Source organism: Trichomycterus rosablanca, chromosome 1 (genome assembly GCF_030014385.1).
Source record: "Trichomycterus rosablanca isolate fTriRos1 chromosome 1, fTriRos1.hap1, whole genome shotgun sequence".
In the NCBI taxonomy this organism is placed as follows: domain Eukaryota; kingdom Metazoa; phylum Chordata; class Actinopteri; order Siluriformes; family Trichomycteridae; genus Trichomycterus; species Trichomycterus rosablanca.
This window is the reverse complement of record NC_085988.1, coordinates 39,913,852-39,939,166: the sequence shown is the minus strand read 5'-3', so window position 1 is coordinate 39,939,166 and position 25,315 is coordinate 39,913,852. Positions and strand designations below refer to the sequence as shown.

At 36.0% G+C, this 25,315-nt stretch overlaps 2 protein-coding genes across 4 annotated transcripts; both read left to right on the top strand.

Moving 5' to 3' along the window:
* Window positions 1-13: 13 nt before the first annotated feature.
* cd151 (CD151 molecule) lies at window positions 14-17,861 on the top strand. Of its 3 annotated transcripts, none has more exons than XM_063002825.1 (9): window positions 14-97; window positions 8,428-8,512; window positions 8,707-8,898; window positions 12,632-12,706; window positions 13,241-13,261; window positions 13,471-13,575; window positions 14,683-14,838; window positions 16,937-17,023; window positions 17,125-17,861. In XM_063002825.1, the coding sequence occupies exons 2-9, from the start codon at window positions 8,429-8,431 to the stop codon at window positions 17,182-17,184; spliced, it is 780 nt and encodes a 259-aa protein (XP_062858895.1). In that variant the 5' UTR covers window positions 14-97; window position 8,428; the 3' UTR covers window positions 17,185-17,861. The 3 variants fall into 3 exon arrangements, with proteins under 3 accessions (XP_062858895.1, XP_062858909.1, XP_062858903.1); XM_063002833.1 differs by lacking the exon at window positions 14-97 and adding an exon at window positions 3,148-3,316; XM_063002839.1 differs by lacking the exon at window positions 13,241-13,261.
* A 1,899-nt stretch (window positions 17,862-19,760) lies between these two features.
* Window positions 19,761-25,215, top strand: gatd1 (glutamine amidotransferase class 1 domain containing 1). Its single transcript, XM_062992851.1, has 7 exons — window positions 19,761-20,219; window positions 20,637-20,713; window positions 21,859-21,964; window positions 22,116-22,223; window positions 22,326-22,417; window positions 23,513-23,606; window positions 23,702-25,215. Exons 1-7 carry the CDS (start codon window positions 20,171-20,173, stop codon window positions 23,815-23,817), a joined length of 642 nt encoding a protein of 213 aa, XP_062848921.1. The 5' UTR covers window positions 19,761-20,170; the 3' UTR covers window positions 23,818-25,215.
* Window positions 25,216-25,315: the final 100 nt, after the last annotated feature.

Sequence of the window (25,315 nt, the reverse complement as noted above, 5' to 3'; positions counted from 1 at the left end):
TGCTGACACGCGTTAGTGTGTCACCGCTATAGGAAAAGCGCTTTATTAATAGGAAAGAGGTGCCTTATTTCCAGCGTGTCTTCCACACTGATAACAGGTTAGTAAACTTCTGTTTCATTCTTTATTCACTTCACTTTATTTAAAACTCATGACCCACTCAAGGTGGAACACGGGTGAACCTGAGAAATGTCAAGCGTTAAGTATTTTTTCTGTTTAACGGATCACATCACATAATCTATATGTTCTTATTATATACAGTTACACTGTAATTTAGGAGTATGAAATACGTGGGAACCTCTAATCAGAGGAGCAGGACTTAATAGCAGTGCTTGATATAGTAACTTACACAGCAAACACTGGCTGTAAACTGCTGGTAAACTACAAAGTCTGGTGTTTAAAAGAGATTAAGCATTAAATAGGTTCTACGCTTCAGTTACTGCACTATGGATACCACTTCAAACCATAGGGGCTGGTGAATGTGTAACATGTTTCTCATGGTTAGAACAAATATTTGAAAACAACATTGCACACCTTAAAATAGAGTTTTGATGCAAAGCAAGACCATAGCCATGAATTGAACATGGGTGGTCCTAAATTCTAAAACAATATTGCCTTTATAACACTTCTCTGAATTCAGCATACAGTAGACCCTAGACTTACGAATTTAATCGGTTCCGAAGGGCTGTACTTAAGTCAAAATATTCGTTAGTTAAACCTATTTTCCCCATAAGAAATCATGTAAATAGAATTAATCCATGCCAGACCTCCCAAACCACCCCCTTACCTAACCTCTCTAATGTCTTAAATTGTCTTTTTGTTATAAATACAAGTATATTTTCCCTTAAATCTTAAATTATAGAATAGACATTCCTGTAATAAACAATAATAAACAATACACAGTAGTACTGTACATAAAACACACATCACATTTCAGTACAGTACAATACAGTACATGTGCTGTACCATACACCATAATAAATTTCCTTCTTTTTTTTTTAATAAAATGTATCTACCAGAAACAACAATAACTCTCATATATCTCCTTCTTTATTTCAATAGTGTTGTATTTTGTAGGTGTAATTGCACGAAAGAAAGAATACTTTACTCAGCGGACTTCCTTCCTCTCTCTCACTCACTGTCCCCTCTGTCTGTTACACAGTGACAGCTACTGGCAGGAGTAATTATACAACAATGAATAGTAATAGATTTGTTCATTTTCTCAGCACTACGCTTCCTCTGCACCTTCTTTGAGGCCATTTTAATATTTTATTTTACAAAATATAAAGAAAACACAGAAAAAAAACACTGTCCGCTCACTGTATATATATATATACATATATATATATATATATATATATATATACTGTATATATATATATATATATATATATATATATATATATATATACACAGTCATGGCCGAAAGTGTTGGCACCCCTGAAATTTTTTCAGAAAATGAAGTATTTCTCCCAGAAAATTATTGCAATTACACATGTTTTGTTATACACATGTTTATTTCCTTTGTGTGTATTGGAACAACACAAAAAAGCAGAGAAGAAAAGGCAAATTTGACATAATTTCACACAAAACTCCAAAAATGGGCCGGACAAAATTATTGGCACCCTCAACTTAATATTTGGTTGCACACGCTTTGGAAAAAATAACTGAAATCAATCGCTTCCTATAACCATCAACAAGCTTCTTACACCTCTCAACTGGAATTCTGGACCACTCTTCTTTTGCAAACTGCTCCAGGTCTCTCATATTTGAAGGGTGCCTTCTCCCAACAGCAATTTTAAGATCTCTCCACAGGTGTTCAATGGGATTTAGATCCGGACTCATTGCTGGCCACTTCAGAACTCTCCAGCGCTTTGTTTCCATCCATTTCTGTGTGCTTTTTGAAGTATGTTTGGGGTCATTGTCCTGCTGGAAGACCCATGACCTAGGACGCAAACCCAGCTTTCTGACACTGCGCCCTACATTGCGACCCAAAATCCTTTGGTAATCTTCAGATTTCATGATGCCTTGCACACAGTCAAGGCACCCAGGGCCAGAGGCAGCAAAACAACCCCAAAACATCTTTGAACCTCCACCATATTTGACTGTAGGTACTGTGTTCTTTTCTTTGTAGGCCTCATTCCATTTTCGGTAAACAGTAGAATGATGTGCTTTACCAAAAAGCTCTATCTTGGTCTCATCTGTCCACAAGACGTTTTCCAAGAAGGATTTTGTCTTACTCACATACATTTAGCAAACTGCAGTCTAGCTTTTTTATGTCTCTTTGTCAGCAGTGGGGTCCTCCTGGGTCTCCTGCCATAGCGTTTCATTTCATTCAAATGTCGACGGATAGTTCGCGCTGACACTGATGCACCCTGAGCCTGCAGGACAGCTTGAATTTCTTTGGAACTTGATTGGGGCTGCTTATCCACCATCCGGACTATCCTGCGTTGCAACCTTTCATCAATTTTTCTCTTCCGTCCACGTCCAGGGAGATTAGCTACAGTGCCATGGGTTGTAAACTTCTTGATTATGTTGCGCACCGTGGACAAAGGAACATCAAGATCTCTGGAGATGGACTTGTAACCTTGAGATTGTTGGTTCTCAAGTCCTCAGACAGTTCTCTTCTCCTCTTTCTGTTCTCCATTCTTAGTGTGGCACACACAGACACACAATGCAAAGACTGAGTCAACTTCTCTCATTTTTATCTGGTGTTAGGTGTGATTTTTATATTGCCCACATCTGTTACTTGCCACAGGTGAGTTTAAACGAGCATCACATGTTTGAAACAAAGTTATTTACCCACAATTTTGAAAGGGTGCCAATAATTTTGTCCGGCCCATTTTTGGAGTTTTGTGTGAAATTATGTCAAATTTGCCTTTTCTTCTCTGCTTTTTTGTGTTGTTCCAATACACACAAAGGAAATAAACATGTGTATAACAAAACATGTGTAATTGCAATAATTTTCTAGGAGGAATACTTCATTTTCTGGAAAAAATTCAGGGGTGCCAACACTTTTGGCCATGACTGTATATATATATATATATATATATATATATACTGTATATATATATACAGGGGTTGGACAAAATAACTGAAACACCTGGTTTTAGACCACAATAATTTATTAGAACATCCCTTTCAAACAGCTTCCTCTTGCGTCCACAGTTAATCCTGTTGGATGTGGTTTGTCCTTCTTGGTGGTATGCTGACATTACCCTGGATACCGTGGCTCTTGATACATCACAAAGACTTGCTGTCTTGGTCACAGATGCGCCAGCAAGACGTGCACCAACAATTTGTCCTCTTTTGAACTCTGGTATGTCACCCATAATGTTGTGTGCATTGCAATATTTTGAGCAAAACTGTGCTCTTACCCTGCTAATTGAACCTTCACACTCTGCTCTTACTGGTGCAATGTGCAATTAATGAAGATTGGCCACCAGACTGGTCCAATTTAGCCATGAAACCTCCCACACTAAAATGACAGGTGTTTCAGTTATTTTGTCCAACCCCTGTATATATATATATATATATATATATATATATATATATATATATATATATATAGAGAGAGAGAGAGAGAGAGAGAGAGAGAGACGGTTGGTGTCAACTTGTTCGTGACGTCACGTGTTTTGCGAATTTCGGTTTGTAATCCGAAATTTGTTCGTACGTTAAGTTGAAAAAGATCGTTCGTAACCCAAAATGTTTGTATGGTAAACCGTTCGTAAGCCAAGGGTCCACTGTACTGGCCCCCAATATATTGTGTTTACCAATTTGCTGCAAAGCCTTTAGTGGTAATAACAGCTTCAGAGTATCATAGTATCAATGAAAAGAAACAAGCTTGTTTCTACCAAGTGCTTACATTTTCTTTTATTGTTCTTGGCAAACTAGTTGTAATTCTTTGTAAATTCTAGTTGTAAATTATTTATACTGTATACATTTTTAATAACAGGGCATTGGTTAAACTATGCTTACATTTTTAACTAGTTTTCAACACGTGTTATTTTGATTCAGTTTTTTATATTAGTTTTCATGCTTTTTGGCATGTCTCAGTGAATCAGTACCTTTTGCAAAAAAAGAAGCCTTGTGTGTGTGTGTGGGGGGGGGGGGGGGGTAACTGCACCTCATACACTTAACTTAAACTTAACAAGCTGTCACCTTTAATAGTAACAAGTTGGAGGTTCAAGCATGGACAGCCTATTTAGTGTCCTGCCAGAGTCTATCAATAGTGTTCAAGTCAAAAGTTTTTTGGTTTTTGCCTTGCAACTTTTATGTGAATTCCATTGCATTGTTGACTAATAGTCAAGGCTTTAGATGTTTGTCTGGGCCAGTTGTGATTTCCTTAATAAGTTGCCAGATGCTTTTGGATGAATATTTGCTTTTGGGAGGATTTACTACTGTTGAAAGTTTTAATCCATTTTAAGACGACATAGAAATGGCTGATTCTTTTTCATCTCTATCCAGATTTCTTAACTGTAGAACAGTGTTCTGCTTGTAGAGACCATTTAATCTATTTCATTGCTGAACAGGTTGTATTCAAAAGATGTTTAGATCCAACAGGAATGGGAGTAATTATGCCTGGATGTGTCTAGTGTAACTGATTTTTTTTTCTAAAAAATAGATGAAAAGATAATTTAATTAATAACATGTCGTTACTCGTGTCTTAATCTTATATTTCATTTTATATCAGTATAGAATATACACCGATCAACCATAACATTAAAACCACCTCCTTGTTTCTACACTCACTCTCCATTTTATCAGCTTCACTTACCATATAGAAGGACTTTGTAGTTCTACAATTACTGACTGTAGTCCATCTGTTTCTCTACATACTTTTTTAGCCTGCTTTCACCCTGTTCTTTAATGGTCAGGATCCCCAAGGGACCACCACAGAGCAGGTATTATTTAGGTGGTGAATGATTCTCAGCCATAGTGACACTGACATGGTGTTGGTGTGTTAGTGTGTATTGTGCTGGTATGAGTGGGTCAGACACAGCAGTGCTGCTGGAGTTTTTAAGTACCGTGTCCACTCACTGTCCACACTGTTAGACAGTCCTAGCTATTTGGTCCACCTTGTAGATGTAAAGTCAGAGACGATCACTCATCTATTGCTGCTGTTTGAGTTGGTCATCTTCTAGACCTTCATCAGTGGTCACAGGATGCTGCCCACAGGGCGCTGTTGACTGGATATTTTTGGTTGGTGGACTATTCTCAGTCCAGCAGTGACAGTGAGGTGTTTAAAACTCTTATCAGTGCTGCTGTGTCTTATCCACTCATACCAGCACAACACACACTAACACACCACCACCATGTCAGTGTCACTGCAGTGCTGAGAATGGAACCATCCAAATAATACCTACTCTGTAGTGGTCCTGTAGGGGTCCTGACCATTAAAGAACAGCATGAAAGGGGGCTAACAAACCATGCAGAGAAATAGATGGACAACAGTCAAGAATTGTAGAACTACAAAGTGCTTCTATATGGTAAGTAGAGCTGATATAATGGACAGTGAGTTTAGAAACAAGGTTTTAATGTTATGGCTGATCGGTGTATTATTAATAAACAAAAAAGTTTTAGACAAAGTTTGTCTTTTTATGCCTTATCGCTTTAAAATATGTCCCAATAAAATCTGGTGGCATGTAGCACAACTGCAATAAAATCACTTATTTTGATTTTATTATAAAGTATTACAAACATTTTGACCCTAGCATCTCCATGTTTCATTACACTATACAATGTTTTTCCAGTTTTAACTTTAGTTTGCACTGAAGCACCAGATTTCAGGCTGAGTGGAACTGGATGTGGTCTTCTGCTTTAGTAGCCTGTCTGCCTCAAGGTTCAATAGTGGTTGCAAAGAGTTATTGAAGTTATCATAACCTTTCTGTCAGCATGAGCCGCTCTGGTCATTCTCCACCGACCTCTCTTATCAACAAATGTATTTCTCTCTGTAGAACTGATGTTCACTTGATATTTATTGGCCCAGTTCCACATACACTGTGAAGTTGTTAGGTGAATCCCCCAGATGATTAACAATTTCAAACATACTCAAACTAGGCTAGCTTTTAAGTGTATTTGCAATTTGCATCACAATAAATTAGGCTGAACTGTGAATTAGACTCAGTTCAGGCCATGACGTTGTACAGATGTGCTTCCTCTTTTATGTTTATGCTATCATTAATTGTTTACACTATAATAATTTGAGTTATTGATTACTGATAGGTGTTTACTAATGTCTGCTTACATATTTCAATAAGAAGACCTTTTTATATGTGGCGTAGTATTTTCAGTAAAATAACCTGGACCAGTAAGTGTAAGCACTAATAGGAGTCACTCTGATGCAGTGTTTTGTGAAATAGTGCAGGAATTACATGATTTCCCACAGCACAGAAAGAAACAGCAAGCTAGTGTTACTCAGACAGTGACAGATATGGCCTCTGCGTGCCAGCTGGGGCCACAGGGTAGTAAAATCTATATCTCTTCCTCACACAGTCTCTGCTCTTAGAGGCCCAAGATGAATCACAGAATGAGACAGTCTGCAGATTTCATTTCTATTTTGATAAAGACAGTACAGATAGGAAAAAAAGTAAACGATCATTTGGTTAACGTGCAATATATTAGGTGCTGGTTTTATTTTATCTCTGCTAACTTATTGAACTGTCCATGTACAAACAAGACTTGGATATACTTAAGCAAATATTTCCACTTGGGTAATCTCTTACAAATGCCACTCAATACCTTACCATAGAGTGCTAAAATAATGAATTATTCATATAAAGAACAACATGGGATTGAACATATGGTTAGTTACAATTTAACATAGCAACCCCAACAATCTTTAACTAAATTTGGTTTGGATCCTGCATTACCTAGATATTTTTCTTCACCATTATGGGCTTGACCACCTCTATTTTATGAGTCAATGTTTGCAGGCATTTTTTTAACTCAAAGTATATATTAAATCACTGCCAACTCTGTTCTAGAATGCATCATGGGTTCAGATAGATTTCTTTAAGACTGTAGGCAAAAATACAGTAAAATCAGAGTATACAGTGAGTATACATTATAGACTATGTTTTCAGATGAGTTTTAATGAGTATACGTCCAACAGAGGATGTTTTCAGAGTTAAACAGTGCTCATCACGCAGGTGTTTTAGTACTTTATTTTTGTAAAACCCTGTGATGGATTAGCATCCTGTCCAAGATGTATTCATGGCTTGTGTCTAGTGTTTCTGGGTGGCACTGACTAGAATAAACTGGTTAATAATAATAATAATAAAGAAAGAAGAAACTGTTAAGAACTGTTAAGAAACTGTGATCATTTGTTCTGCAGGCAGTTTACGTCTTTGACCAAACAGACAAATTTAAGTACTGTAATATTTGTTAAACTAATGTACATGATTGTGACCTGTGGGTAGCATGGTACATAGATTTTTTCTTAGTTGCCCTTGGGTAAAAGGGAGTAAAAACAGGAGTTTAAATATACAAACCCTATTTCTGGAAAAGTTTGGGTATTTTGTAGAATGCAGTAAAAACAAGAATCTGTGATTTGATAATTATATCACATTTTGAATTTGATGCCAACAACAGTCAAAAGAGTTGGGACAAGGGCAAAATATTAGTAAAATGAATATTTAAGTCACACCATTCTAAAAGATTCTAGAATAAGCGGGTTAATTGGAAACAGATGATGGTATCATGAAGAAAAATGTTTAGCATTTTTGCAGTGGACAATGTCTCAAAGCAACTTCAAAGATTCTAGTCCAAAAACTTCTAATAAGCAAGGTGAGGGCAACAGCAGTAAGAAAAAACTTCTGAAATAAAATGAGGAAAAAACCTTGAGAGGAACCAAACTTAACAGGAACCCATCCCTCTTGGGTTGGGCAAGTGACAGAGTATGTGTGCTTGATTAGCCTGCCTGCATTCCAGGTCTGTCTTTTGTGGAAAATGTGTGGTGCATCATGAAGAGAAGAATCAGTCAATGTCGACCACGGTCTGTCGTATCAAGAAGGAATAGGCAAAATTCCACTTGCAAAATGGCAACCATTAGTCTCCTTAGTTCCCAAACCCTTAAAAAGTGTAATTAATAGGAAAGGTAATGTGGTAAAATATTTGAATATGGTGTTAAACATGCATCTGTCCTATTGTTTTTGACTATGTTGCAGGTAAATGTGTTTATAAATGTGTTTATATTTACAAATTACAGCTACATTGGTTAGTAAAACATTCGAAATAATTTCTACTTTTTCAGTTAAATAAATGTTGATAGATTTATTTTGTTTTATTGCATTTTACGAAATGTTCCAACTTTTACAGAAATGGGCTTTTAAGAATTAAAATATGTATAATTTATGTTTCAACGTTGTTATTTTCAAAATTATTTCCGGATGGATGTTCAGCATATGTGTTTTGATTTTCTTCTCCCAGGATGGTAGCGGACGGGGAAAAGACACACACCTGTGGAACAATATGTCTCAAATACCTGCTTTTTATTTTCAACCTGATTTTTTGGGTCAGTCAAAATCATTTATTAATTAATTAAGTCATGTATTTCTGTCTCACTCCTAAAATAATACCCAACCTGTTTAGAAATATCTCATAATTTAATACATAATCTGAGTTTTAATAGTCTTAAAATTGGAATGACGTATGTCTATGTTTACTACAGTACACTGAGCCGCAAATCTTTTATTTCATATCTTTTAGTTGTCTGGTGGTGCTGTCTTGGCGGTGGGGATCTGGACTTTGGTGGATAAGAGTGACTACATTAGTCTACTGTCCTCCAGTACATATTCTTACGCTGCATACATTCTCATAGCAGCTGGAGCTGTCGTCATGCTCACTGGAATCCTGGGCTGCTGTGCCACCATTAAAGAGAGCAAAACACTTCTGATTGTGGTAGGAAATATTGTAGTTACAGTTGCAAGATAGATTTTGTGAACCCCTGGAAATGACCTGGAATAAGTACTCATAAAATGTGTATTTCATTTTCATCAACTGCTTTAAATTGGTCAGGGTTCCAAGGTCTGGTTACAGCAGGAAACACTGGGCACCAATCCATTGCAGGGCTTTGCCCCCACAATGCCAATCATGTCTGTGTAGATGTCTGGTCGGCCAATAGCACTGCTGAGATTTGAACCTGGATCTCAGCTATGCTGGGCTAGCATGATAGACCACTGCACCACCTGAACGCCTTCGAAGAGTAATGTAAAATAAATGTTTGTAGTTTTAACGTTGAAGTATGCAACTGATGTTAATAAATTTGAACCCAGATCTCATCAGTTCGGGCCCACAATAATAAGCCACTGCTGCACCCGAGTGCCCTCATAGTCATCATGGGTTAATTAAACTTATTGTTGGTTATTCCCCTTAAGGCTGCACAAAGTATGTAAACTCTTGTATTTTATACAATACTATTTCCTGAAGCAGCTTATTATACTTCACAATTGTGGGGGAATTTTAAAGCAATTAGAAATTAGTTTTTAGACCATTGTTGGTAGTATTACTATCTTCTATAGTAATCTTCTATCTTCTATCTACTATTCTTCTATTAAGCTTCAGGTGATGAAGCCCTACCTTGATTCTTTTGTAGAAAACACTTATGGATGTAGTTTAATACTTGTTAGCTTTCCAGCCTTTTAGGGGGTTGTGATGGGGTTAAATGTTGCACAGTGCCTTTTCCTACTCTTAACAGTGTTGTTCACTTTTGTCTTTCCACAAAACAATGTTCTAGAACTACAGAACATTTAGTTTGCCCTAACACATCATGCATGTATTGTTTTGGAGAGCAGTGGGTTTTCTCCAGGGTGTCTCTATTAAAACCAGTTTTGTTCTTCATTTAAGTTATAAACAAAGACTTCTGCAGGTGTTTGCTATTATTCTTGGGTTATGTTTTTTTACCCTTGTTATCTTTGGATCATGCACATGATATGAAGTCAGAATTCTGGATGGAAAGTAGCATTACTATTGAATTACTTAAAGTGTGTATAGTATGGCTTATTTTGTATGGGTCAACACCCTTATTTTTAAAATATTTTTTTAGTTTGCATTTATCCAATCAATTAATAAACAACTTCTTGTTTTTATACAATCCTTTATTCAGGAAATAAGATGCTTTGATAAGTGTAAGAACTTATTTGTTAGGTTAAACTTAAACTATCAACAGATTAAACATAGTTGAAATGATACACACATGTTTTAAAGGAAGGAAGTTCAGACAAAAGCTTTTAGCAAAGCAGGAAATAGCCCCAAATAGGCACTAAAACCTAAACTGCGTCTTAGAATGTGAAACAGTAGAACCATGTTTAAATGAGCTGCCACAACACTATTCAGAAAACAGTTGCTTTTCTGTTTGTAAACCCTGTCTGCACACCTTGGCTGTACACACATGCCTATATTACATGCCTTTTTACACTTACATCATGTGGCATTCGGTTCTAAATTAGTTTATGTACGTGTGTGTTGTTGCAAAGCTGTCAGCCTATGTGATTGAAATAGCATGGTGTGTCTTTAAGGCCAGTGTGGGAGACTGAGTCACAGCTGAGGAATGATGGGCATGGGAGTGGGAGCATACCGGGATTGAGGAAAGAGGAGTGAGTGAGCAAAGGTCTTAATGCAGGATGGGAGGTTTAGAAAAACATTTAACAAAATGGTTTTAGCCAGTTCAGAAACATCCACTGCTAACATGTTTATGACATTAAGCATTTCACTGATTCAATTTCTAAAGATTCTAAATCAGTTAAAAGCTGTCATAGGATGCAACTTTTTTTAACAAGTTAACCTACTGGCTTACTAGCTTAACAACTGTGTTTCCTGCTAGAAATGCCACAGTCAACTGTAAATGTTGTTACTGTGAATGTTCAGGAGTTACAATAGCTCAGCAGTATAATATAATTTTATATACAGGGTGAGTCAAAATTATGTTAACACTTGAATGGCGGAAACCATTTATTCACAAAACATACTTCATATGTGTAAGATTTACAGGACAGTCTCAACCTGTTCGCCATCATGTTCAACACACAAAAAACCAGCAAGCAACAGTACCATTTAAAGCCCAGACACACATTTCGTGGGAAATAGATCCATTAGTGTTAACATAATTTGACTCACCTGGTATAATAATATTTAAATATCATTGCCCATAAATCTGGTTATATGGTGTTTTTAATATTTAGTATTTAGCCCACTAAGTATGTCGTCCACTGAACTCTCCTTTTTCATTGTCTTAAATATAGTATTTTCTTAAATATAGTATTTTTCTTTCAGTTGATTTGTTGAATCAAAACACTAAAATGTGTTAATGCCTGTAGTAAGGTTTGCTTTGATATTATACAACTCATTACTCTTGCCAATTCACAATCTGTTGACAGTCAACACCTGTGTAACACATTGTTAATTAGTTTTCATTAGTTTTTTAATGTATTTACAAAAATACATTGGATCTGCATAGTGCATACTGTCCAAATGAATTCTAAAAGTATAAGAAAAGATCTGAAAAAGGCACTAAACCTAACTCCACACCTAAGCCCAGCTTGTCAGACCACGCAGTGGTGCACAGGGCAGTGGTTACGGTACTGTACTAGTGATCAGGACATCACTGGTTCAAGCCCCACCAACAAGTTACCACTGTTGGGGCCCTGAGCAAGGCCTTAACCCTCAAGTGCTTGCATTGTACTCAGTAACAAGTGTAAGTGACTTTTAATAAAAGTATTAAAAAAAACCTGCTTTTCTCTTCCAGAAAGCTCAACTTAGTGAGAAAATTAAAGTTACAGCACAATGACAAAAAGCCTACTGTCAAAGCAATGTTAAGAGTTGTATTAAATAAAAAAACTGATGTCCTTTAGTTTTAATACTATGATATATCTGTGTCAAAACCTCGAGGTTGCTGTACTTCATCATACCCCAGCTACAACTTGAATAATTCTATAAAAAAAGAATTGACCACAATTCTTTGCTTACTTTATAATATAAGTTAGACTTATCAACTAAAACTCTGGCTTTAAATGTGGTTTGGCTAATGCAAATTTAATTAAATTTAATTTAAATTAAATTTAATTTAATGGCTTTATATGTGGTTTGGACTGAACGCTACAGGAAATCTTTCCTTACAACTGCAATCAGCAGTTCAGAGTTCAACAACTCATAATAATTCAAAATAATTAATAATAACTTATAATAAATACCTACATTTTGTATGCTATGCATGCACCATAAGACCAATGTTTACATACCTAATACCTAATATATACCTACATTTTGTATGCTATGCATGCACCATAAAAAGTGTTTACATGTATATAGAATCTTACTGTGAATTTTTATTGCTTGTTTTTATAGTTAGTGAATGTTGTATGTATTCAAGAAGTTGTTTGTGAGCTGCTGTAACAAAGACATTTCCTGCAAAGGATCAAGTATCTATCTATCTATCTATCTATCTATCTATCTATCTATCTATCTATCTATCTATCTATCTATCTATCTATCTATCTATCTATCTATCTATCTTATCTATCTAAGTGCTATGCAAGATGAAAAATGTGATATTTAAAATAGTTAACTTGTAAAGTTATGTATATTTGTAATTTTGAGTAATTTATTCTTTTTTCTGTATGTGAACTGTCTTTTTCAGTTCTTTGTCCTGCTGCTACTAGTATTTCTGCTGGAGATCACTGCTGGAATTTTGGCCTATTGGTATTATCAAGAGGTAAGGAAGTTGTCCCTGAACAGTTTCATCTTCAGTTGTGAAAGGCTGAGGCTGTTCCTTATCCTTGGCACTGCTTAATGTCAGTTATGCTGATGATTTAAAAACATTTAAAAAGCACCCAAAATCTTTGGAGTTTATCATCATGAACTTTCTGAATAAGAAGCTCTAAAATCTGAGTATGTCCTTCAGAAAATACACAAAAATAGGTATTGCAGAACCAAGAAAACATTAACACTTTGAACTAGACTCTGACATTCTTCATTCTTTCACTAAAATAAAAGAGTTCTAGGTGCATGTAAACACTATATATGCATTTAACTAAATTAACTTGTAGATGCAGAATCTGCACATTGCACATGCATGACACTTTCTCACTTGTATTTCCAGCACGTCTGGTTTGTTAAATTAATAAAGTTTCTTTTTATGATGTCAACCTGGAATTATTATATGAGCATGTCTGCATGCTTTCCATTGCCAGCTATTTTTCTACTTTCATAAACCCCCTTTTTCTTCCTCCTTTACTTCTCACTACAGTGTTTTCCTTTCTGCCTTGAGGTAAATCACTACCACACTCAGATACCACTCTATTCCCCCTTTATACCATACAGTTATTTTTCAAAAACTGTCCTTTACTTTCCTGTGTTTACTGTCCTTTACAGATTTCACATCTGATTTGCACTGAATATGACAATAAATGAAATATTGCTACATTACTGTAAATAAATACTGTATTAGATTCACTGGCATTGCTTCTCTCTGGACAGCTGAACGAGGAGCTAAAAACAGACCTAAAACAGACCATGGTGGAGAAATATCAGCAGCCTGACGAGGACCACATCACCAGAGCTGTAGACAAACTCCAGCAGGATGTAAGCATTTATCAGCTGAGTACTAGGAGAGCACAGAATATTTCGTGTATTTTTTAAATGATCATTTCATGTCAGTTTGTTTCATTTAAAAATTACATTTATTATAGTGTTCACTAATTAAATTGTACTTTATACCCAATTTTATTTCAGAATTAAAACAATGTGTTTTGACAAAATGTTGTATAATTATGCAGTTTGATTAATCTCTTTAAATTACAAACAGTTATACAGTATCTGTATTAACTAATGTAAGGGCTATGGAAACCTACCTGGTATACATGTATGACTTTAAAACCAGATCATTTACTAGCATTAGTTTGTAGCATCCCTTTTCCATTTTACCACTTTATCTGCTAGCAGCAAGTGGAAAGTTGATAAACATTCAAGCTGATGTCACTAATCAGTTACACCTATGACCTCTAAGTGTGACTTGCAGCAGCAAATAACCCAGAGGTATTTATTCACTACTGACCTCAATGTTGCTACTTTTTAATTTTTAACATCAATGTTGCATACTTTGCTATTCCTCTAATCGGTGCTATGTATCTACATGTCGGTGTTTTGTATTGTTATTTTGTATTAATTTTAGGGCTGTTGATTGTTTAAAAAAATGAATTAATCACACAAAGAATGCCTTTAACCCACGGTGTCTGCTATCAAACCGTTAAATACACTGGGGGAACCATAATTGGCAGCATCAGGTGAAAATCATTTGTTCCAATGACTGTTTTTTATAGCCAACACATTACTCAAGGTTTTACAGGAGCAGATGCTATGACTCATGAGTTCCAATCTCAGCAGAGCCACCAACCTCTTCGGGTGTCCACACGTACACAATTGGTGGTGTTTGATTAAGGGAAGGTCGGATGGACTCTCCTCCTGCTGCCTCTGCGATATGTGAACTCCGGGACTGGTGCGGGGGCCTGTATGAGTGGGGGGTGGGGGGTCACATGGGGCTTAGCGTGACTCTTTGGGTTCAGACCTATCAGTAAAGAATCACTTTAATCTCATTATGTAATTTGAGTCTAGTTTTTCAAAGAATGTTGTCATAATAACACTGTAAATCCTTCCTGTCTTCCCACGCTCCTGCCCCGTTGTGTGAAACAGCTGAAATGTTGTGGCAGTAACAGCTCAGCAGACTGGCAGGAGGGAGCCTGGATTCACAAGTTTGCAGAAGGGCGGCTGGTGCCTGACAGCTGCTGTAAGACCCCCACTTATCGCTGTGGAGTGAGAGACCACCCATCCAACATCTACAAAGTAGAGGTGTGACTTACTGTATTTAATGCTGGTACTCTGTCTAACAGGATTTGCAAAATTATTATGTATGGTACTTACAGAGTCAATCTGTGTTTAGTGCATGTTCTTGTTGAATCCAATCATGATACTTTTACCTTTTACCAATTCACCCTTTTATTGTGGATTGTTTCAACAGTCAAGAGAATATGAACAAGTTACAGTTTCTTGTTTTTATCACAACTTGTATCACAACTCACAAAATGTTTTTTGGGATTTGTATGTGAACCACTGTGTTGACAGGGGATTTTAATTTAATGAAAAATATATATATTAGGGCTGTCGTTAATTGTGTTAATTAACGTGATTAACGTGTTAACATTTTAATCGCGATTAAAGAATTTTTAATCAAACTATTTTTATTGGGCTGTGTTTGTGCCACGTAAATATGTGTGTCTGTGGTCATTTGCGCTGCTTTACACAGCAACATTGTGTTTATACTGTAGCAATAACACGGGCACAACAGGTGTTGTGAGTTACAAATGACTCGAGCTTCTGCTACATATTGTGAAATATAGGGTATTTTAAATAATCATTTTTAAAAAGCATGAGAAATCATCACTAGACAATATTACCGTTATTAATTGACGCTTTAATATCATCTTTTGTCGGAGCACGGATTTGTCTCGTCAGGCATCTGCACGCACGGATACGCGTTACAGGCTAAATGAGCTTACGACATGAACTCAACCACTTACCTCACTGCCCCCCCCCCACTCTGGCTGCACAGGTCATTATTATTATATTACAATATAAAGTTAAAGTAACTAAAACTGTGCATTAAAAATACCAGAGGCAAAAAGTGTAACTTCTGAGTGAGTACTTTAAATTTAAAGACACACCTCATTCTACTTAATGAGAGGCTGATAAGGTGATCACCTCAACCAAATCCTATCCTAACGAGCAATAGTATAAAAACCACTGCTGCTGTCATCACTATTCACTTGTTATAGAACCAGCTGGATGGCAAAAGCAGTGCTAGTACTACCCAAAAATTAAGTGTAGTCAAAATACAACTACAGACCATGCCAAAACAGTTGAAAAGAAAGGTTCTTAGTGAGGAAAAGAAGCGTTCAGTACTAGCTTTACTGGCAGAGGGATACAGTGAGCGTCAGGTTGCTTCCATCCTGAAAATTTCAAAAACAGTGGTTCATAAGAAGAAGGTCAAGCAGCAAACACATGGGACAACAAAGCTACAGACTGACAGAGGGTGAAAGCGACTCTCTTCTGAACGTGATGACCGCCACCTCATTTGAATGTCACTTAACAACCGTAAGAAAACTTGCTTCCCTCTGCTCTGACAATGTTCCCCAACTCTGATTATGGTTTCTTCAGCAGGACAATGCTCCATGTCACACAGCCAGGTCAATCAAGGTGTGAATAAGGGACCACCAGATCAAGACCTTATAATGGCCAGCCCAATCTCCAGACCTGAACCCCATTGAAAACCTTTGGAATGTGATCAAGAGAAAAATGGACGGTCACAAGCCATCAAACAAAGACGAGCTCCTGCAATGTCTGCGCCAGAAGTGGCGTTAAGTTACCCAACAGCAATGTAAAAGACTGGTGGAAAGCATGCCAAGACGCATGAAAGCTGTGATTAAAAATAAGGGTTATTCCACGAAATATTGATTTCTGGACTCCTCCTAAGTTAATATATTAGTACTGTGTTGTTTAAAAATGAATATGAGCTTGTTTTCTTTGCATTGTTTGTGGTCTGACATTTCTGTACCTGTTTTGTTATTTTGACCATTAGTCATTTTCTAAATAAAAAGATCCTCTAAATTACAATATTTTTATCTGGAATTTGGGAGAAATATTTGCAGTAGTTTATAGAATAAAACAACACTGCTCATTTTGGTCAAACACATACCCATAAATTGTAATAGTAGAGAAATTTTGAAGTGGTCTCTTATTTTTTTCCAGAGCTGTATATATATAGGGCACAATAAGTAATTATGAAAAGCCACAGCCATTTTCATACCAATGTGAAACCCACTCAGAATAAAGTTTAAATGCATTGATAAAACTGTTGGAACCATGTTGAAAACTGTTCTTTTTCTTTTAGGGTGGCTGCATTTTAAAATTAGAGAAGTTTATCCTTCAGCACTTGCTGATATTGGGTGCCGTGGCTATTGGAATTGCGTTTGTTCAGGTAAAAAATATATATAACAGATCATTTCATTTTGAACCTATGTGAGTTTTAATGTGCAATATTTTAATTTACATCCATCATATGTTTTGTATTTAATCAAGGTTTTGGGAATGATCTTCACCTGCTGTCTATATCGAAGCTTAAAGGAAGAACCCTATTAAAACTCTAAACGCCAAAACCTACAGCCACAATTTACAGTTCTGTCAATCCCACAATTTTTGTAATTTTTGTTTTAACTAATATGCAAAATGTGTAAATAGTTTGTGTGATGTGTGCTAAAAGCAGCAGGCCATACTACATGTTTTATGGCTGCTGGGCAGTCATTAAAAAATAAAAGAATAAGAATGGCTGATGCTTTATCATAGGCTGCAAACACCTCATGGCAGTGATAAGACAATTTATGTCCTGTGAGTGTTTGCATGTATCTCTGCTTTAGCTCTCAAAATCCTGTCTCTTAGTCTAAGTTAGTATTTTTAAAAACACACGTATTTAAATAAATGTGTAATGCCAAGAATGTATCTGTCAATTTAGATTTATTTGTACACCTAGTATCTATTCATTTATTTAAATAAACATCTACCTATCTTCAGTAGTCATTTCAACATGTCCAGTGCCACCAAGGAACACCCTAAACAATCTACAATCTACATGCTGGCATCTTTTTGGAAAGAGGAAGGAAACTGGAGTATCAGAACAAAACCCATGCTAAAAGGAGTAGAACAAGCACAACCTAAACATCCTGAGCTGCTAAACAATACACTTCAATTGTATCTTGCATTTGTAAAATGTTGGTATAATGAAAACATCTGACAAGCAAATAAATGTAAAGTGAAATTGATATTTACAGTGTGTTTTAACTTATATACATTAAAGAACAACTCTGATCTGTCCACCATATATAAAGCATATGACTATTATAGACATTCACTCCAGGATTGCTCAGCATTTTCTATGATTGTTGTGCACTCGATTGCTCAATTTAGCAGTAGCTAATGTGTGGCACTATGTATACATTTTGTGTGATATTGCAATAACACTAGAAATTCATAAGTGACTTCCCTCTGAGGGAGTTGGAGATAGGGCATCAGCAACACCATCCAACACTAGCCCAAGTGGCAAAGGAGACTACTGTGTTCCTTGGGGCAGAGATTGACAAAGCAGTGTGGCATAATGTAACAAAATGTATAACAAAAAAGCATTTTATCATCTGGATGTCTCAAGTTCCAATGCTAATAATGTGACAAGTCAAGAGCTTGATTGGCCTTGTATTCTGGGTAGAAGGGTGGCATTTCAGTTTTGCCAATCAGTACTGTGATGCCAACCAATCTCTGGCATCTATAAATTCAAGTGTATGGAAAAGGAAAATAAGCACCTCAGCCAGATATGTTCCATCTGTTCAGTGCCATGGAATTGTAAAGTTAAAAAAGTAGTAAAAAATATTTTTCCTTGGTTGCCCACAACAGTGTTGCTAGGAATACAGTACTGTAGAGTGCACTATCCATGAATTTGCTACACACATAGTCATTTTAAAAGCATTTAGGTTGATTTACACAGTAAATGTAAAAAATGTAGTAACTGGGGAAAAAAAGCTGTTATATTGGGAGAAGGGTGCCGAGGATGGAGCCACCAGGCAGAAGGAAGAGAGGAAGGCCAAAAAGGAGGTTTAAGGATGTGGTGAGGGAGGATATGCAGGTGGCTGGTGTGACAAAGGAGGATGGTTAGGAAAGGGCAAGATAAAGATTAATGATCTGCTTTGGCGACCCCTAAGACTGGGGAAAAAAACTATTGGAATTATTAAGTTATAATTATGATTAAAATCACAGGAATCACAGGAATTTGGAGACGCACATTTTTGGAAGAATTTTGTAGAGATAAAAATTACCACACATTTCATTAATTTAATAAACATTTATTCAAAGTATTTTTTCTACTTTTTAATTATAATTGGAATACTATTTAAAGGGAAGAATTTGGGCATTACAAACTGTCTCTGTATGATAGCAAGTATCCAGAACTAGTCTCAGTGTATAGTGTAAAAAAAAAAAACCTCTTTTATCCCAAAAAATTCATTATTACAATTTAAACTTACCTGTAGTGCAAACAAGTACTAGGCCTAATTAAATGGAACTACTGTACATATGTCTGTTTTTGTTTCAAGTATAGAGTTTATTTTTCACTTTTTTGGAATTTTGTTTGTTAGTCACTCATATGATACATAGATACTTTGCAATATACTGCAGTTTAACGTACTTTAACGTAGTATTGAGTTTATTAGTACAAAAATGCCTATGCACAATACATTTATTCATTTTCACTAACTTTCCTGGGGGTGACGGTAAAGTAAAAACATATTTTTTGTGGGGAGAGGAAAGCCACACAGATACAAGAAGAACACGCCAGATTTCCCAAACCCAACTCCCCTGGACACATGTTGATATGTAATACACTATCTGCCTCTGTGCAAAACAAAAAATGCTTGGTGGAAAATTAAATAGCTACTTATGGGCAGCAAATAATGTTGGTGCTGCACAGCTCCACTTACCTAGGTTAAATCCCCTCGTGTAGTTACTGCCTGTGTAGAGTTTCATATGATCTCCAAGGGTTTACCCTGGATACTTTGGTTTCCTATCATCTTCCAAAAAAACACCAAGTGTGAAAAGGTGAATGAATGTACTTTGGACTGGTTCCTTATCTAGGGTGCATTTTTGACTTTCTCCTGACTACCCTTGTCCCCTAGTTAGTGAACTTACTACAGGTGCAGTTTCCAGTTTGTGTAGGGTTAGGTTACAGTGTTCCATACAGGCAATTTAATTTTAAATTAGTACAAAACTCAAACTGCACGGAACACTGTACCCTCGGTAAACGGAACTATAGTGTGTTGACCATTTTAAGACGGGACTTTTAGTGAATAGAGCTATACTAACAAAATATATATTACATACAACATTTATTAAGAGTTAATTCATAATATAATGTATAAATAAAGATGTGTGTGCATTTTAATGATGTCTTTTGCCTCTGTGTTCGTTCTGTGGGTGCGCATGTGATGGTCAGCAGTCTCTACGCTGTCAGCATTGTTGTTAGCTGTGGTGAGTTAGCTAGCATTAGATTTACCAGAGCTGATTGGGAGCTGTGAGTGAAAACAAAATGACATCTAAACCCACATGCCTAATAGTGGCGAGCGCTTCACCTCAAGGTAGGATTTCATATCATCGTTTCAAATTAGGATTTACTAAAGCGTAGTCGTAAATATTATACAAATATTTTTGCGTTTGGATTGGACGTAGTCACAGTGTTCCGTGCATTGTTTTTAACCGCACGTTAGGGTGCATACACAGCAGACAAGTCTGAAATGTTGGTGAGGTCTTGTTGCATTAAAATCAACTGATTTCTTTCTTTCGGACTAGTTAAAGTATAAACAAAAGGGCGTTTGTGGGTAAAACTGGTAAAGTCAGGGTTGGAAATGCAGCCTTCCTCATTGTAAAAGGCAATTGGTTCAATTGCTTAGATATAAGTAGTGTACAGAACACTTAGATTGGTAGTTCAGTGTAATGGTGTTAAGAAGCTATTGTTAACTGAAACCTGTATTTCCTTTCTGTTTTTTTACCATTAGGAGTGTCTGCGTTGTCCTTCCAGCAGTGTTTCTCTCTCTGTAGTCCTGTTTTTAACCTGCAGACAGCTACACCTGGGGTAGGAAAGAAAGAACCATTTCTACCCTGATAGAGCCCCAGTAGAGTTAATACATTTATGCTTTTACTTCCTTCCAATAAACTAACACTGACTAAGCACAATATAAGCACACAAACATGATAACACTATGAACACAACATTAACATTACACATTACATGAACATTACACAAATCACACACAGCTATACAGTAGGAGTCAGGACCATAACTAGATTAAATGTCATTGCATTTATTTATTTAATTAGATCATTGTCCCACAAGATAAAAATTATTTTATTAAAGCAAATACATTACAAACTGGGACCTTTATCTTTAGTATTGTCAGTTAGTGATAGTTTTAAGCTAATTACATATTACAGGTATACCGGTACTTCCTATTTTAGCATCTACATAAAATATAAATGTTAAGGTAATTAACAAATGGTTTTTACATTACAATGCAGTCTAATACACTGGAGTGTTCAGTTTCTCCCCGGTGTACTGTGCTATAGTTTTGCTATTTCTAAAAATGTATTTTGCTATTAGTAAATAACTGTAATCACAATTATTAAAGTATATTCTAAAATCCTTAAATACTCGTGAATACATTACTGCAAATGTAATTATGTAAATCCAGACTCCAATAGTGAAATTTCACTAAACTTTAACTAGCTTGTATGCTAACTTGCTAAAAGCTAAAAAAAAAAACAGCCTGATTGCACACTGCAAATATCATGAATGAAACAGTGTTAATGACACAATGGATGGTGCATTTATTTAACATTTCATTTAGTACAGTTTATGTGTCTTAAGAGACAAAATTATGAACATTTTAGTTTTAGCAATGACAGCAATATAGAAAGGTCTATACACCTTTTAGTATGTTTTTAATTTAAAAAAAGACTAAACTAGTTATTGTTCTTCAGAATAATCTTTTGATAAAAGTTTTAAATTACCATTACGGGAAAAAAAACTTTTTTCAGTCATTTTTATGCTTTGCTAAGTTATATTATGCTTATTCCCCTTTAGCAGTTCTCCCAAAAAAACCTATTGGAAGGGCTGTCTCCCAGTTTGCATACCACTGCTGTAGAGCCACTAAATAAAATAAATGTAAAAGTCAATACAGGACTTTTACTGTATACCTAACTCTCACTTCTGTCTGACAGGGAAAGATTATCGACTTCACTGGTGTTGATGAAAGCTCTGCTCGATGGGTTCAGGACTTCAGCGTTAAACCTTATGCCACTCCTGCCAAGCTGGAGTCCATTGATGGTCAAACTGTTTTTACAATTATAAGCATTAGATTTTTAGCTGTTTAGCTGTTATACAATAATAATAAGATAAACCCAGTAACTATGCTACAACATTGGCTCCTAGGCTCAGACAGCTACACAGCAACTGATTTGTGTGTGTTGTGTTGCAGGTGCCCGCTATCAGGCTTTACTAATCCCAGACTGTCCAGGGACTTTAAAAGACCTTGCTCACAGTGGCTCATTAGCACGCATCCTCACCCACTTCATCTCGCAAAAGAGTAAGAGACTATGCTGTAGAATATAAACAGTCAGTTTTATGTCATTGTGGGCAAATCATGATAGGAATAATCAATACATTTGTGTGTGTGCGGTTTCTCTAGAGCCAGTGTGTGCTGTCGGACAGGGAGTTTCTGCACTCTGCTGTGCCACTGAAGGACAGAAATGGATATTTAGTGGATACAGCCTGACTGGAGTAAGTGCTGGTCATCAGTATTTTGTAAATGTATTAGGGGTCTGTTCACTGCTTTTATAGCATATGCACAGTAATTATGTAGAATAATCACTGTACATGGTGATAGAGCCAGTGCAGTTTTAAAGTAAACTTACTTATTATTTTTTATATTCTGCCTAATAACATTTTAAACATACAAGTATTTGGGTAAGTTTTAAGAACAAAAGTCATTTTTGTAATGACTTTTTTAGCACGCTGCTTTGTTTACCAGCCTGTTATAAGCAGTGGAACATCTTTGTGTCTAACCTAACCAATGCTTGACTAGCCAGGATGACTAATCACTGAAAAAAAGGTCTTTACTTTTTTGAGTAGCTGTGCTTTTCATCACTTCTGTTCTACCTAGCCTTGTGAACCACAATTTACAAAAACCAACTACTCACTGGACCTTTTACAAAAATAATGTAACGCCTGTTTAGGCTGTAAACCACTAAAATAAACCAAGTTTACTAAAGTAAACTGTTACTTCTCAACAATAAATAGATTAACATGAGACAGACAAGAAAATTAAACAAACCTACATACAGTTGGCGCAGTAAAAAGTAATTCCAGTCACCTGGGCTTTAAACAAGTTTGTGTTTTATCAATGTACAGTAATACATCAAAGCAATCTTTGGGATGAAATGGAACATCAACTGCAAGCAAGACCTTTATTGAAAATAGCAATTATTGCTGAAAAAGCAAGCATATTGTTTTTGCAATTGCTTTTTTAACTAAATGGGCATAAATACCCCCCAAAACTCCATCATCTTGTGGAAAGCCTTTCCAGATGTATTGGGAACAACTTTATATTAATGAGAATGGTTTTGTATTAGGATGCTCTGATAGCTTGATGTCACATAGTGTATAGTCTACAGTGCTCTTGAGTATAAGTTAGTTGAAAGGAAACAGTTTTTTCCTTAGTACTGGAAACATTATGTATGATAACTGATTGTACTCTACAGATGCTAAGTTGATAAGTTGAAAGGCACAAAAGTATCCCTGCAATAATAACTAGTTAAAAAAAGGCATAAGTCATGTTTCATATTAATAAAGTTGCTTATCCTCTGTCTTTTAAAGCCTTCTGTGTTTGAGCTGGTGCGCTCCCCAGATTTTGCCAACCTCCCTCTAATTGTGGAAGATTTTGTGAAAGATAATGGAGGATCCTACACGGGTACAAGAGTTTATTTACATTATATCACATGCAAAATATGCTATTAAAAAGTAAATGTTTGTATAGTTTCTAAAAAGTGTTGTTTTGGTTTGCAGCCAGCCAAGAAGATGCACTGCATGTGGTCTTAGACCGCCACCTAGTAACCGGTCAGAATATTCAGTCCACTACAGCTGCAGTAAATAACCTGATCCTGCTGTTTAACAGCAGGTGACAGATGACAGATGACCCCATCCTCCTTCATTAATGTGCACAGCAGCGTAATCAAGTAGCATGTAAACATTTCGGCAAAACTATCACTGATATTCCTCCAATTAAAATCATTTTGTCTTGATGTGAACAAAGACAGGATCAACTTCAATTTATAGAACTTGAACTACAAACTAAAACCTAAACCCTCAAATGTGCAGAATTATGATTGCAAGTTTAAATAATCAGTTCTCTGAAAATTTATGTCAAAACAGTTTTGATCAGTTGAGAGTGGAATTTTTGCATCAAATTAAAATGCTTGTTGGCAATGTTTTCAATATTGTGGGTATGCTTTAAATGTACAGTACATATCCACAGTATACAAGCTGATACTGAGTCATTCATTATATTCAGTCTTGCTATTATCATGCTATTAATGTAAAGATATAAAGACAGCAGTGGGATGCTTGGACTTCTGTGGTCTGTTATGATAAAGTGTAACATCTGCCATTAATTTGATTAGTTGACGTCAACGAGAAGTTGTCAAACAAAAATACTTTCATTGAAGTAATTAGATGGCTTTTATTTTTATTCCGTAGTCATATGTACTGAAATTGTCAAGTAAATACCAGAAAATACTTGAATATACAGTGCTGTAAAAAAACAGATTTATTTTTTTGTGTATTTGTTTTATTCGTTTGTTGAAGGAAAAATGAGACACTCCACTTTTTTTTTTTTTTAAACATTAAGATGATAACTTGCTTTTGTGCTTCAATTAACTCTTTTGTTGCAAAACACAGTTGCCCATAAGCTTTAGATTACAAACTGATTTTTTTTCATGTTCTGTTATGATCAAATAATCTTATTATGAAACAAATAAGCAAATTATCCCCACACCATCACACTACCACCACCATTTTTGAGTGTTTGTGCATTTGCTCAACCCTAGGTGTAACAGGGAAACAGCACATTAACCCAAAAGGTTTAAGAGTCATGAAGGTGTTTTTTAGCAAATGTGTGTCCACCTTTGTATCTTATCTTCCTCCTAGTTGGCAGTGTTTTTTGAATTGCAGCTCTCCCATGGATAATGTTTTTGCCCAGTCTCTGTTGGTAAAATCATTAACTCTGACCTTATTCGAGGTAGGACCTGCATGTTCTGATATATTTCCAAAGAAAGATGTATCACCATTCCTTTTATAATAAGAGCTTTAGAAATGGCTTTGTAACCTTTTCCCAAACTACCACATTTCTTTTAATTGTAACATAGTGTGTTGCTCGTTAAGGCCTACTTTGCTGTCAGTAATCAAGATGGGAAGTGTTCAGATGTTTATTAACTATTAACTATTTGATAAAAAGGACCAATTACTTTTTCACACTATGATTGTTGTTGAAAAATCCTTCAATAAATAAAATGTCCATTTAAACTGCATTTTTGTTGTCTGTGTCTTATAATACATCATAGCACATCATATCACCTGGGTCGGGCAGTGTTAAGTTTTACTAGCCCAGGGTTCGAATCCACA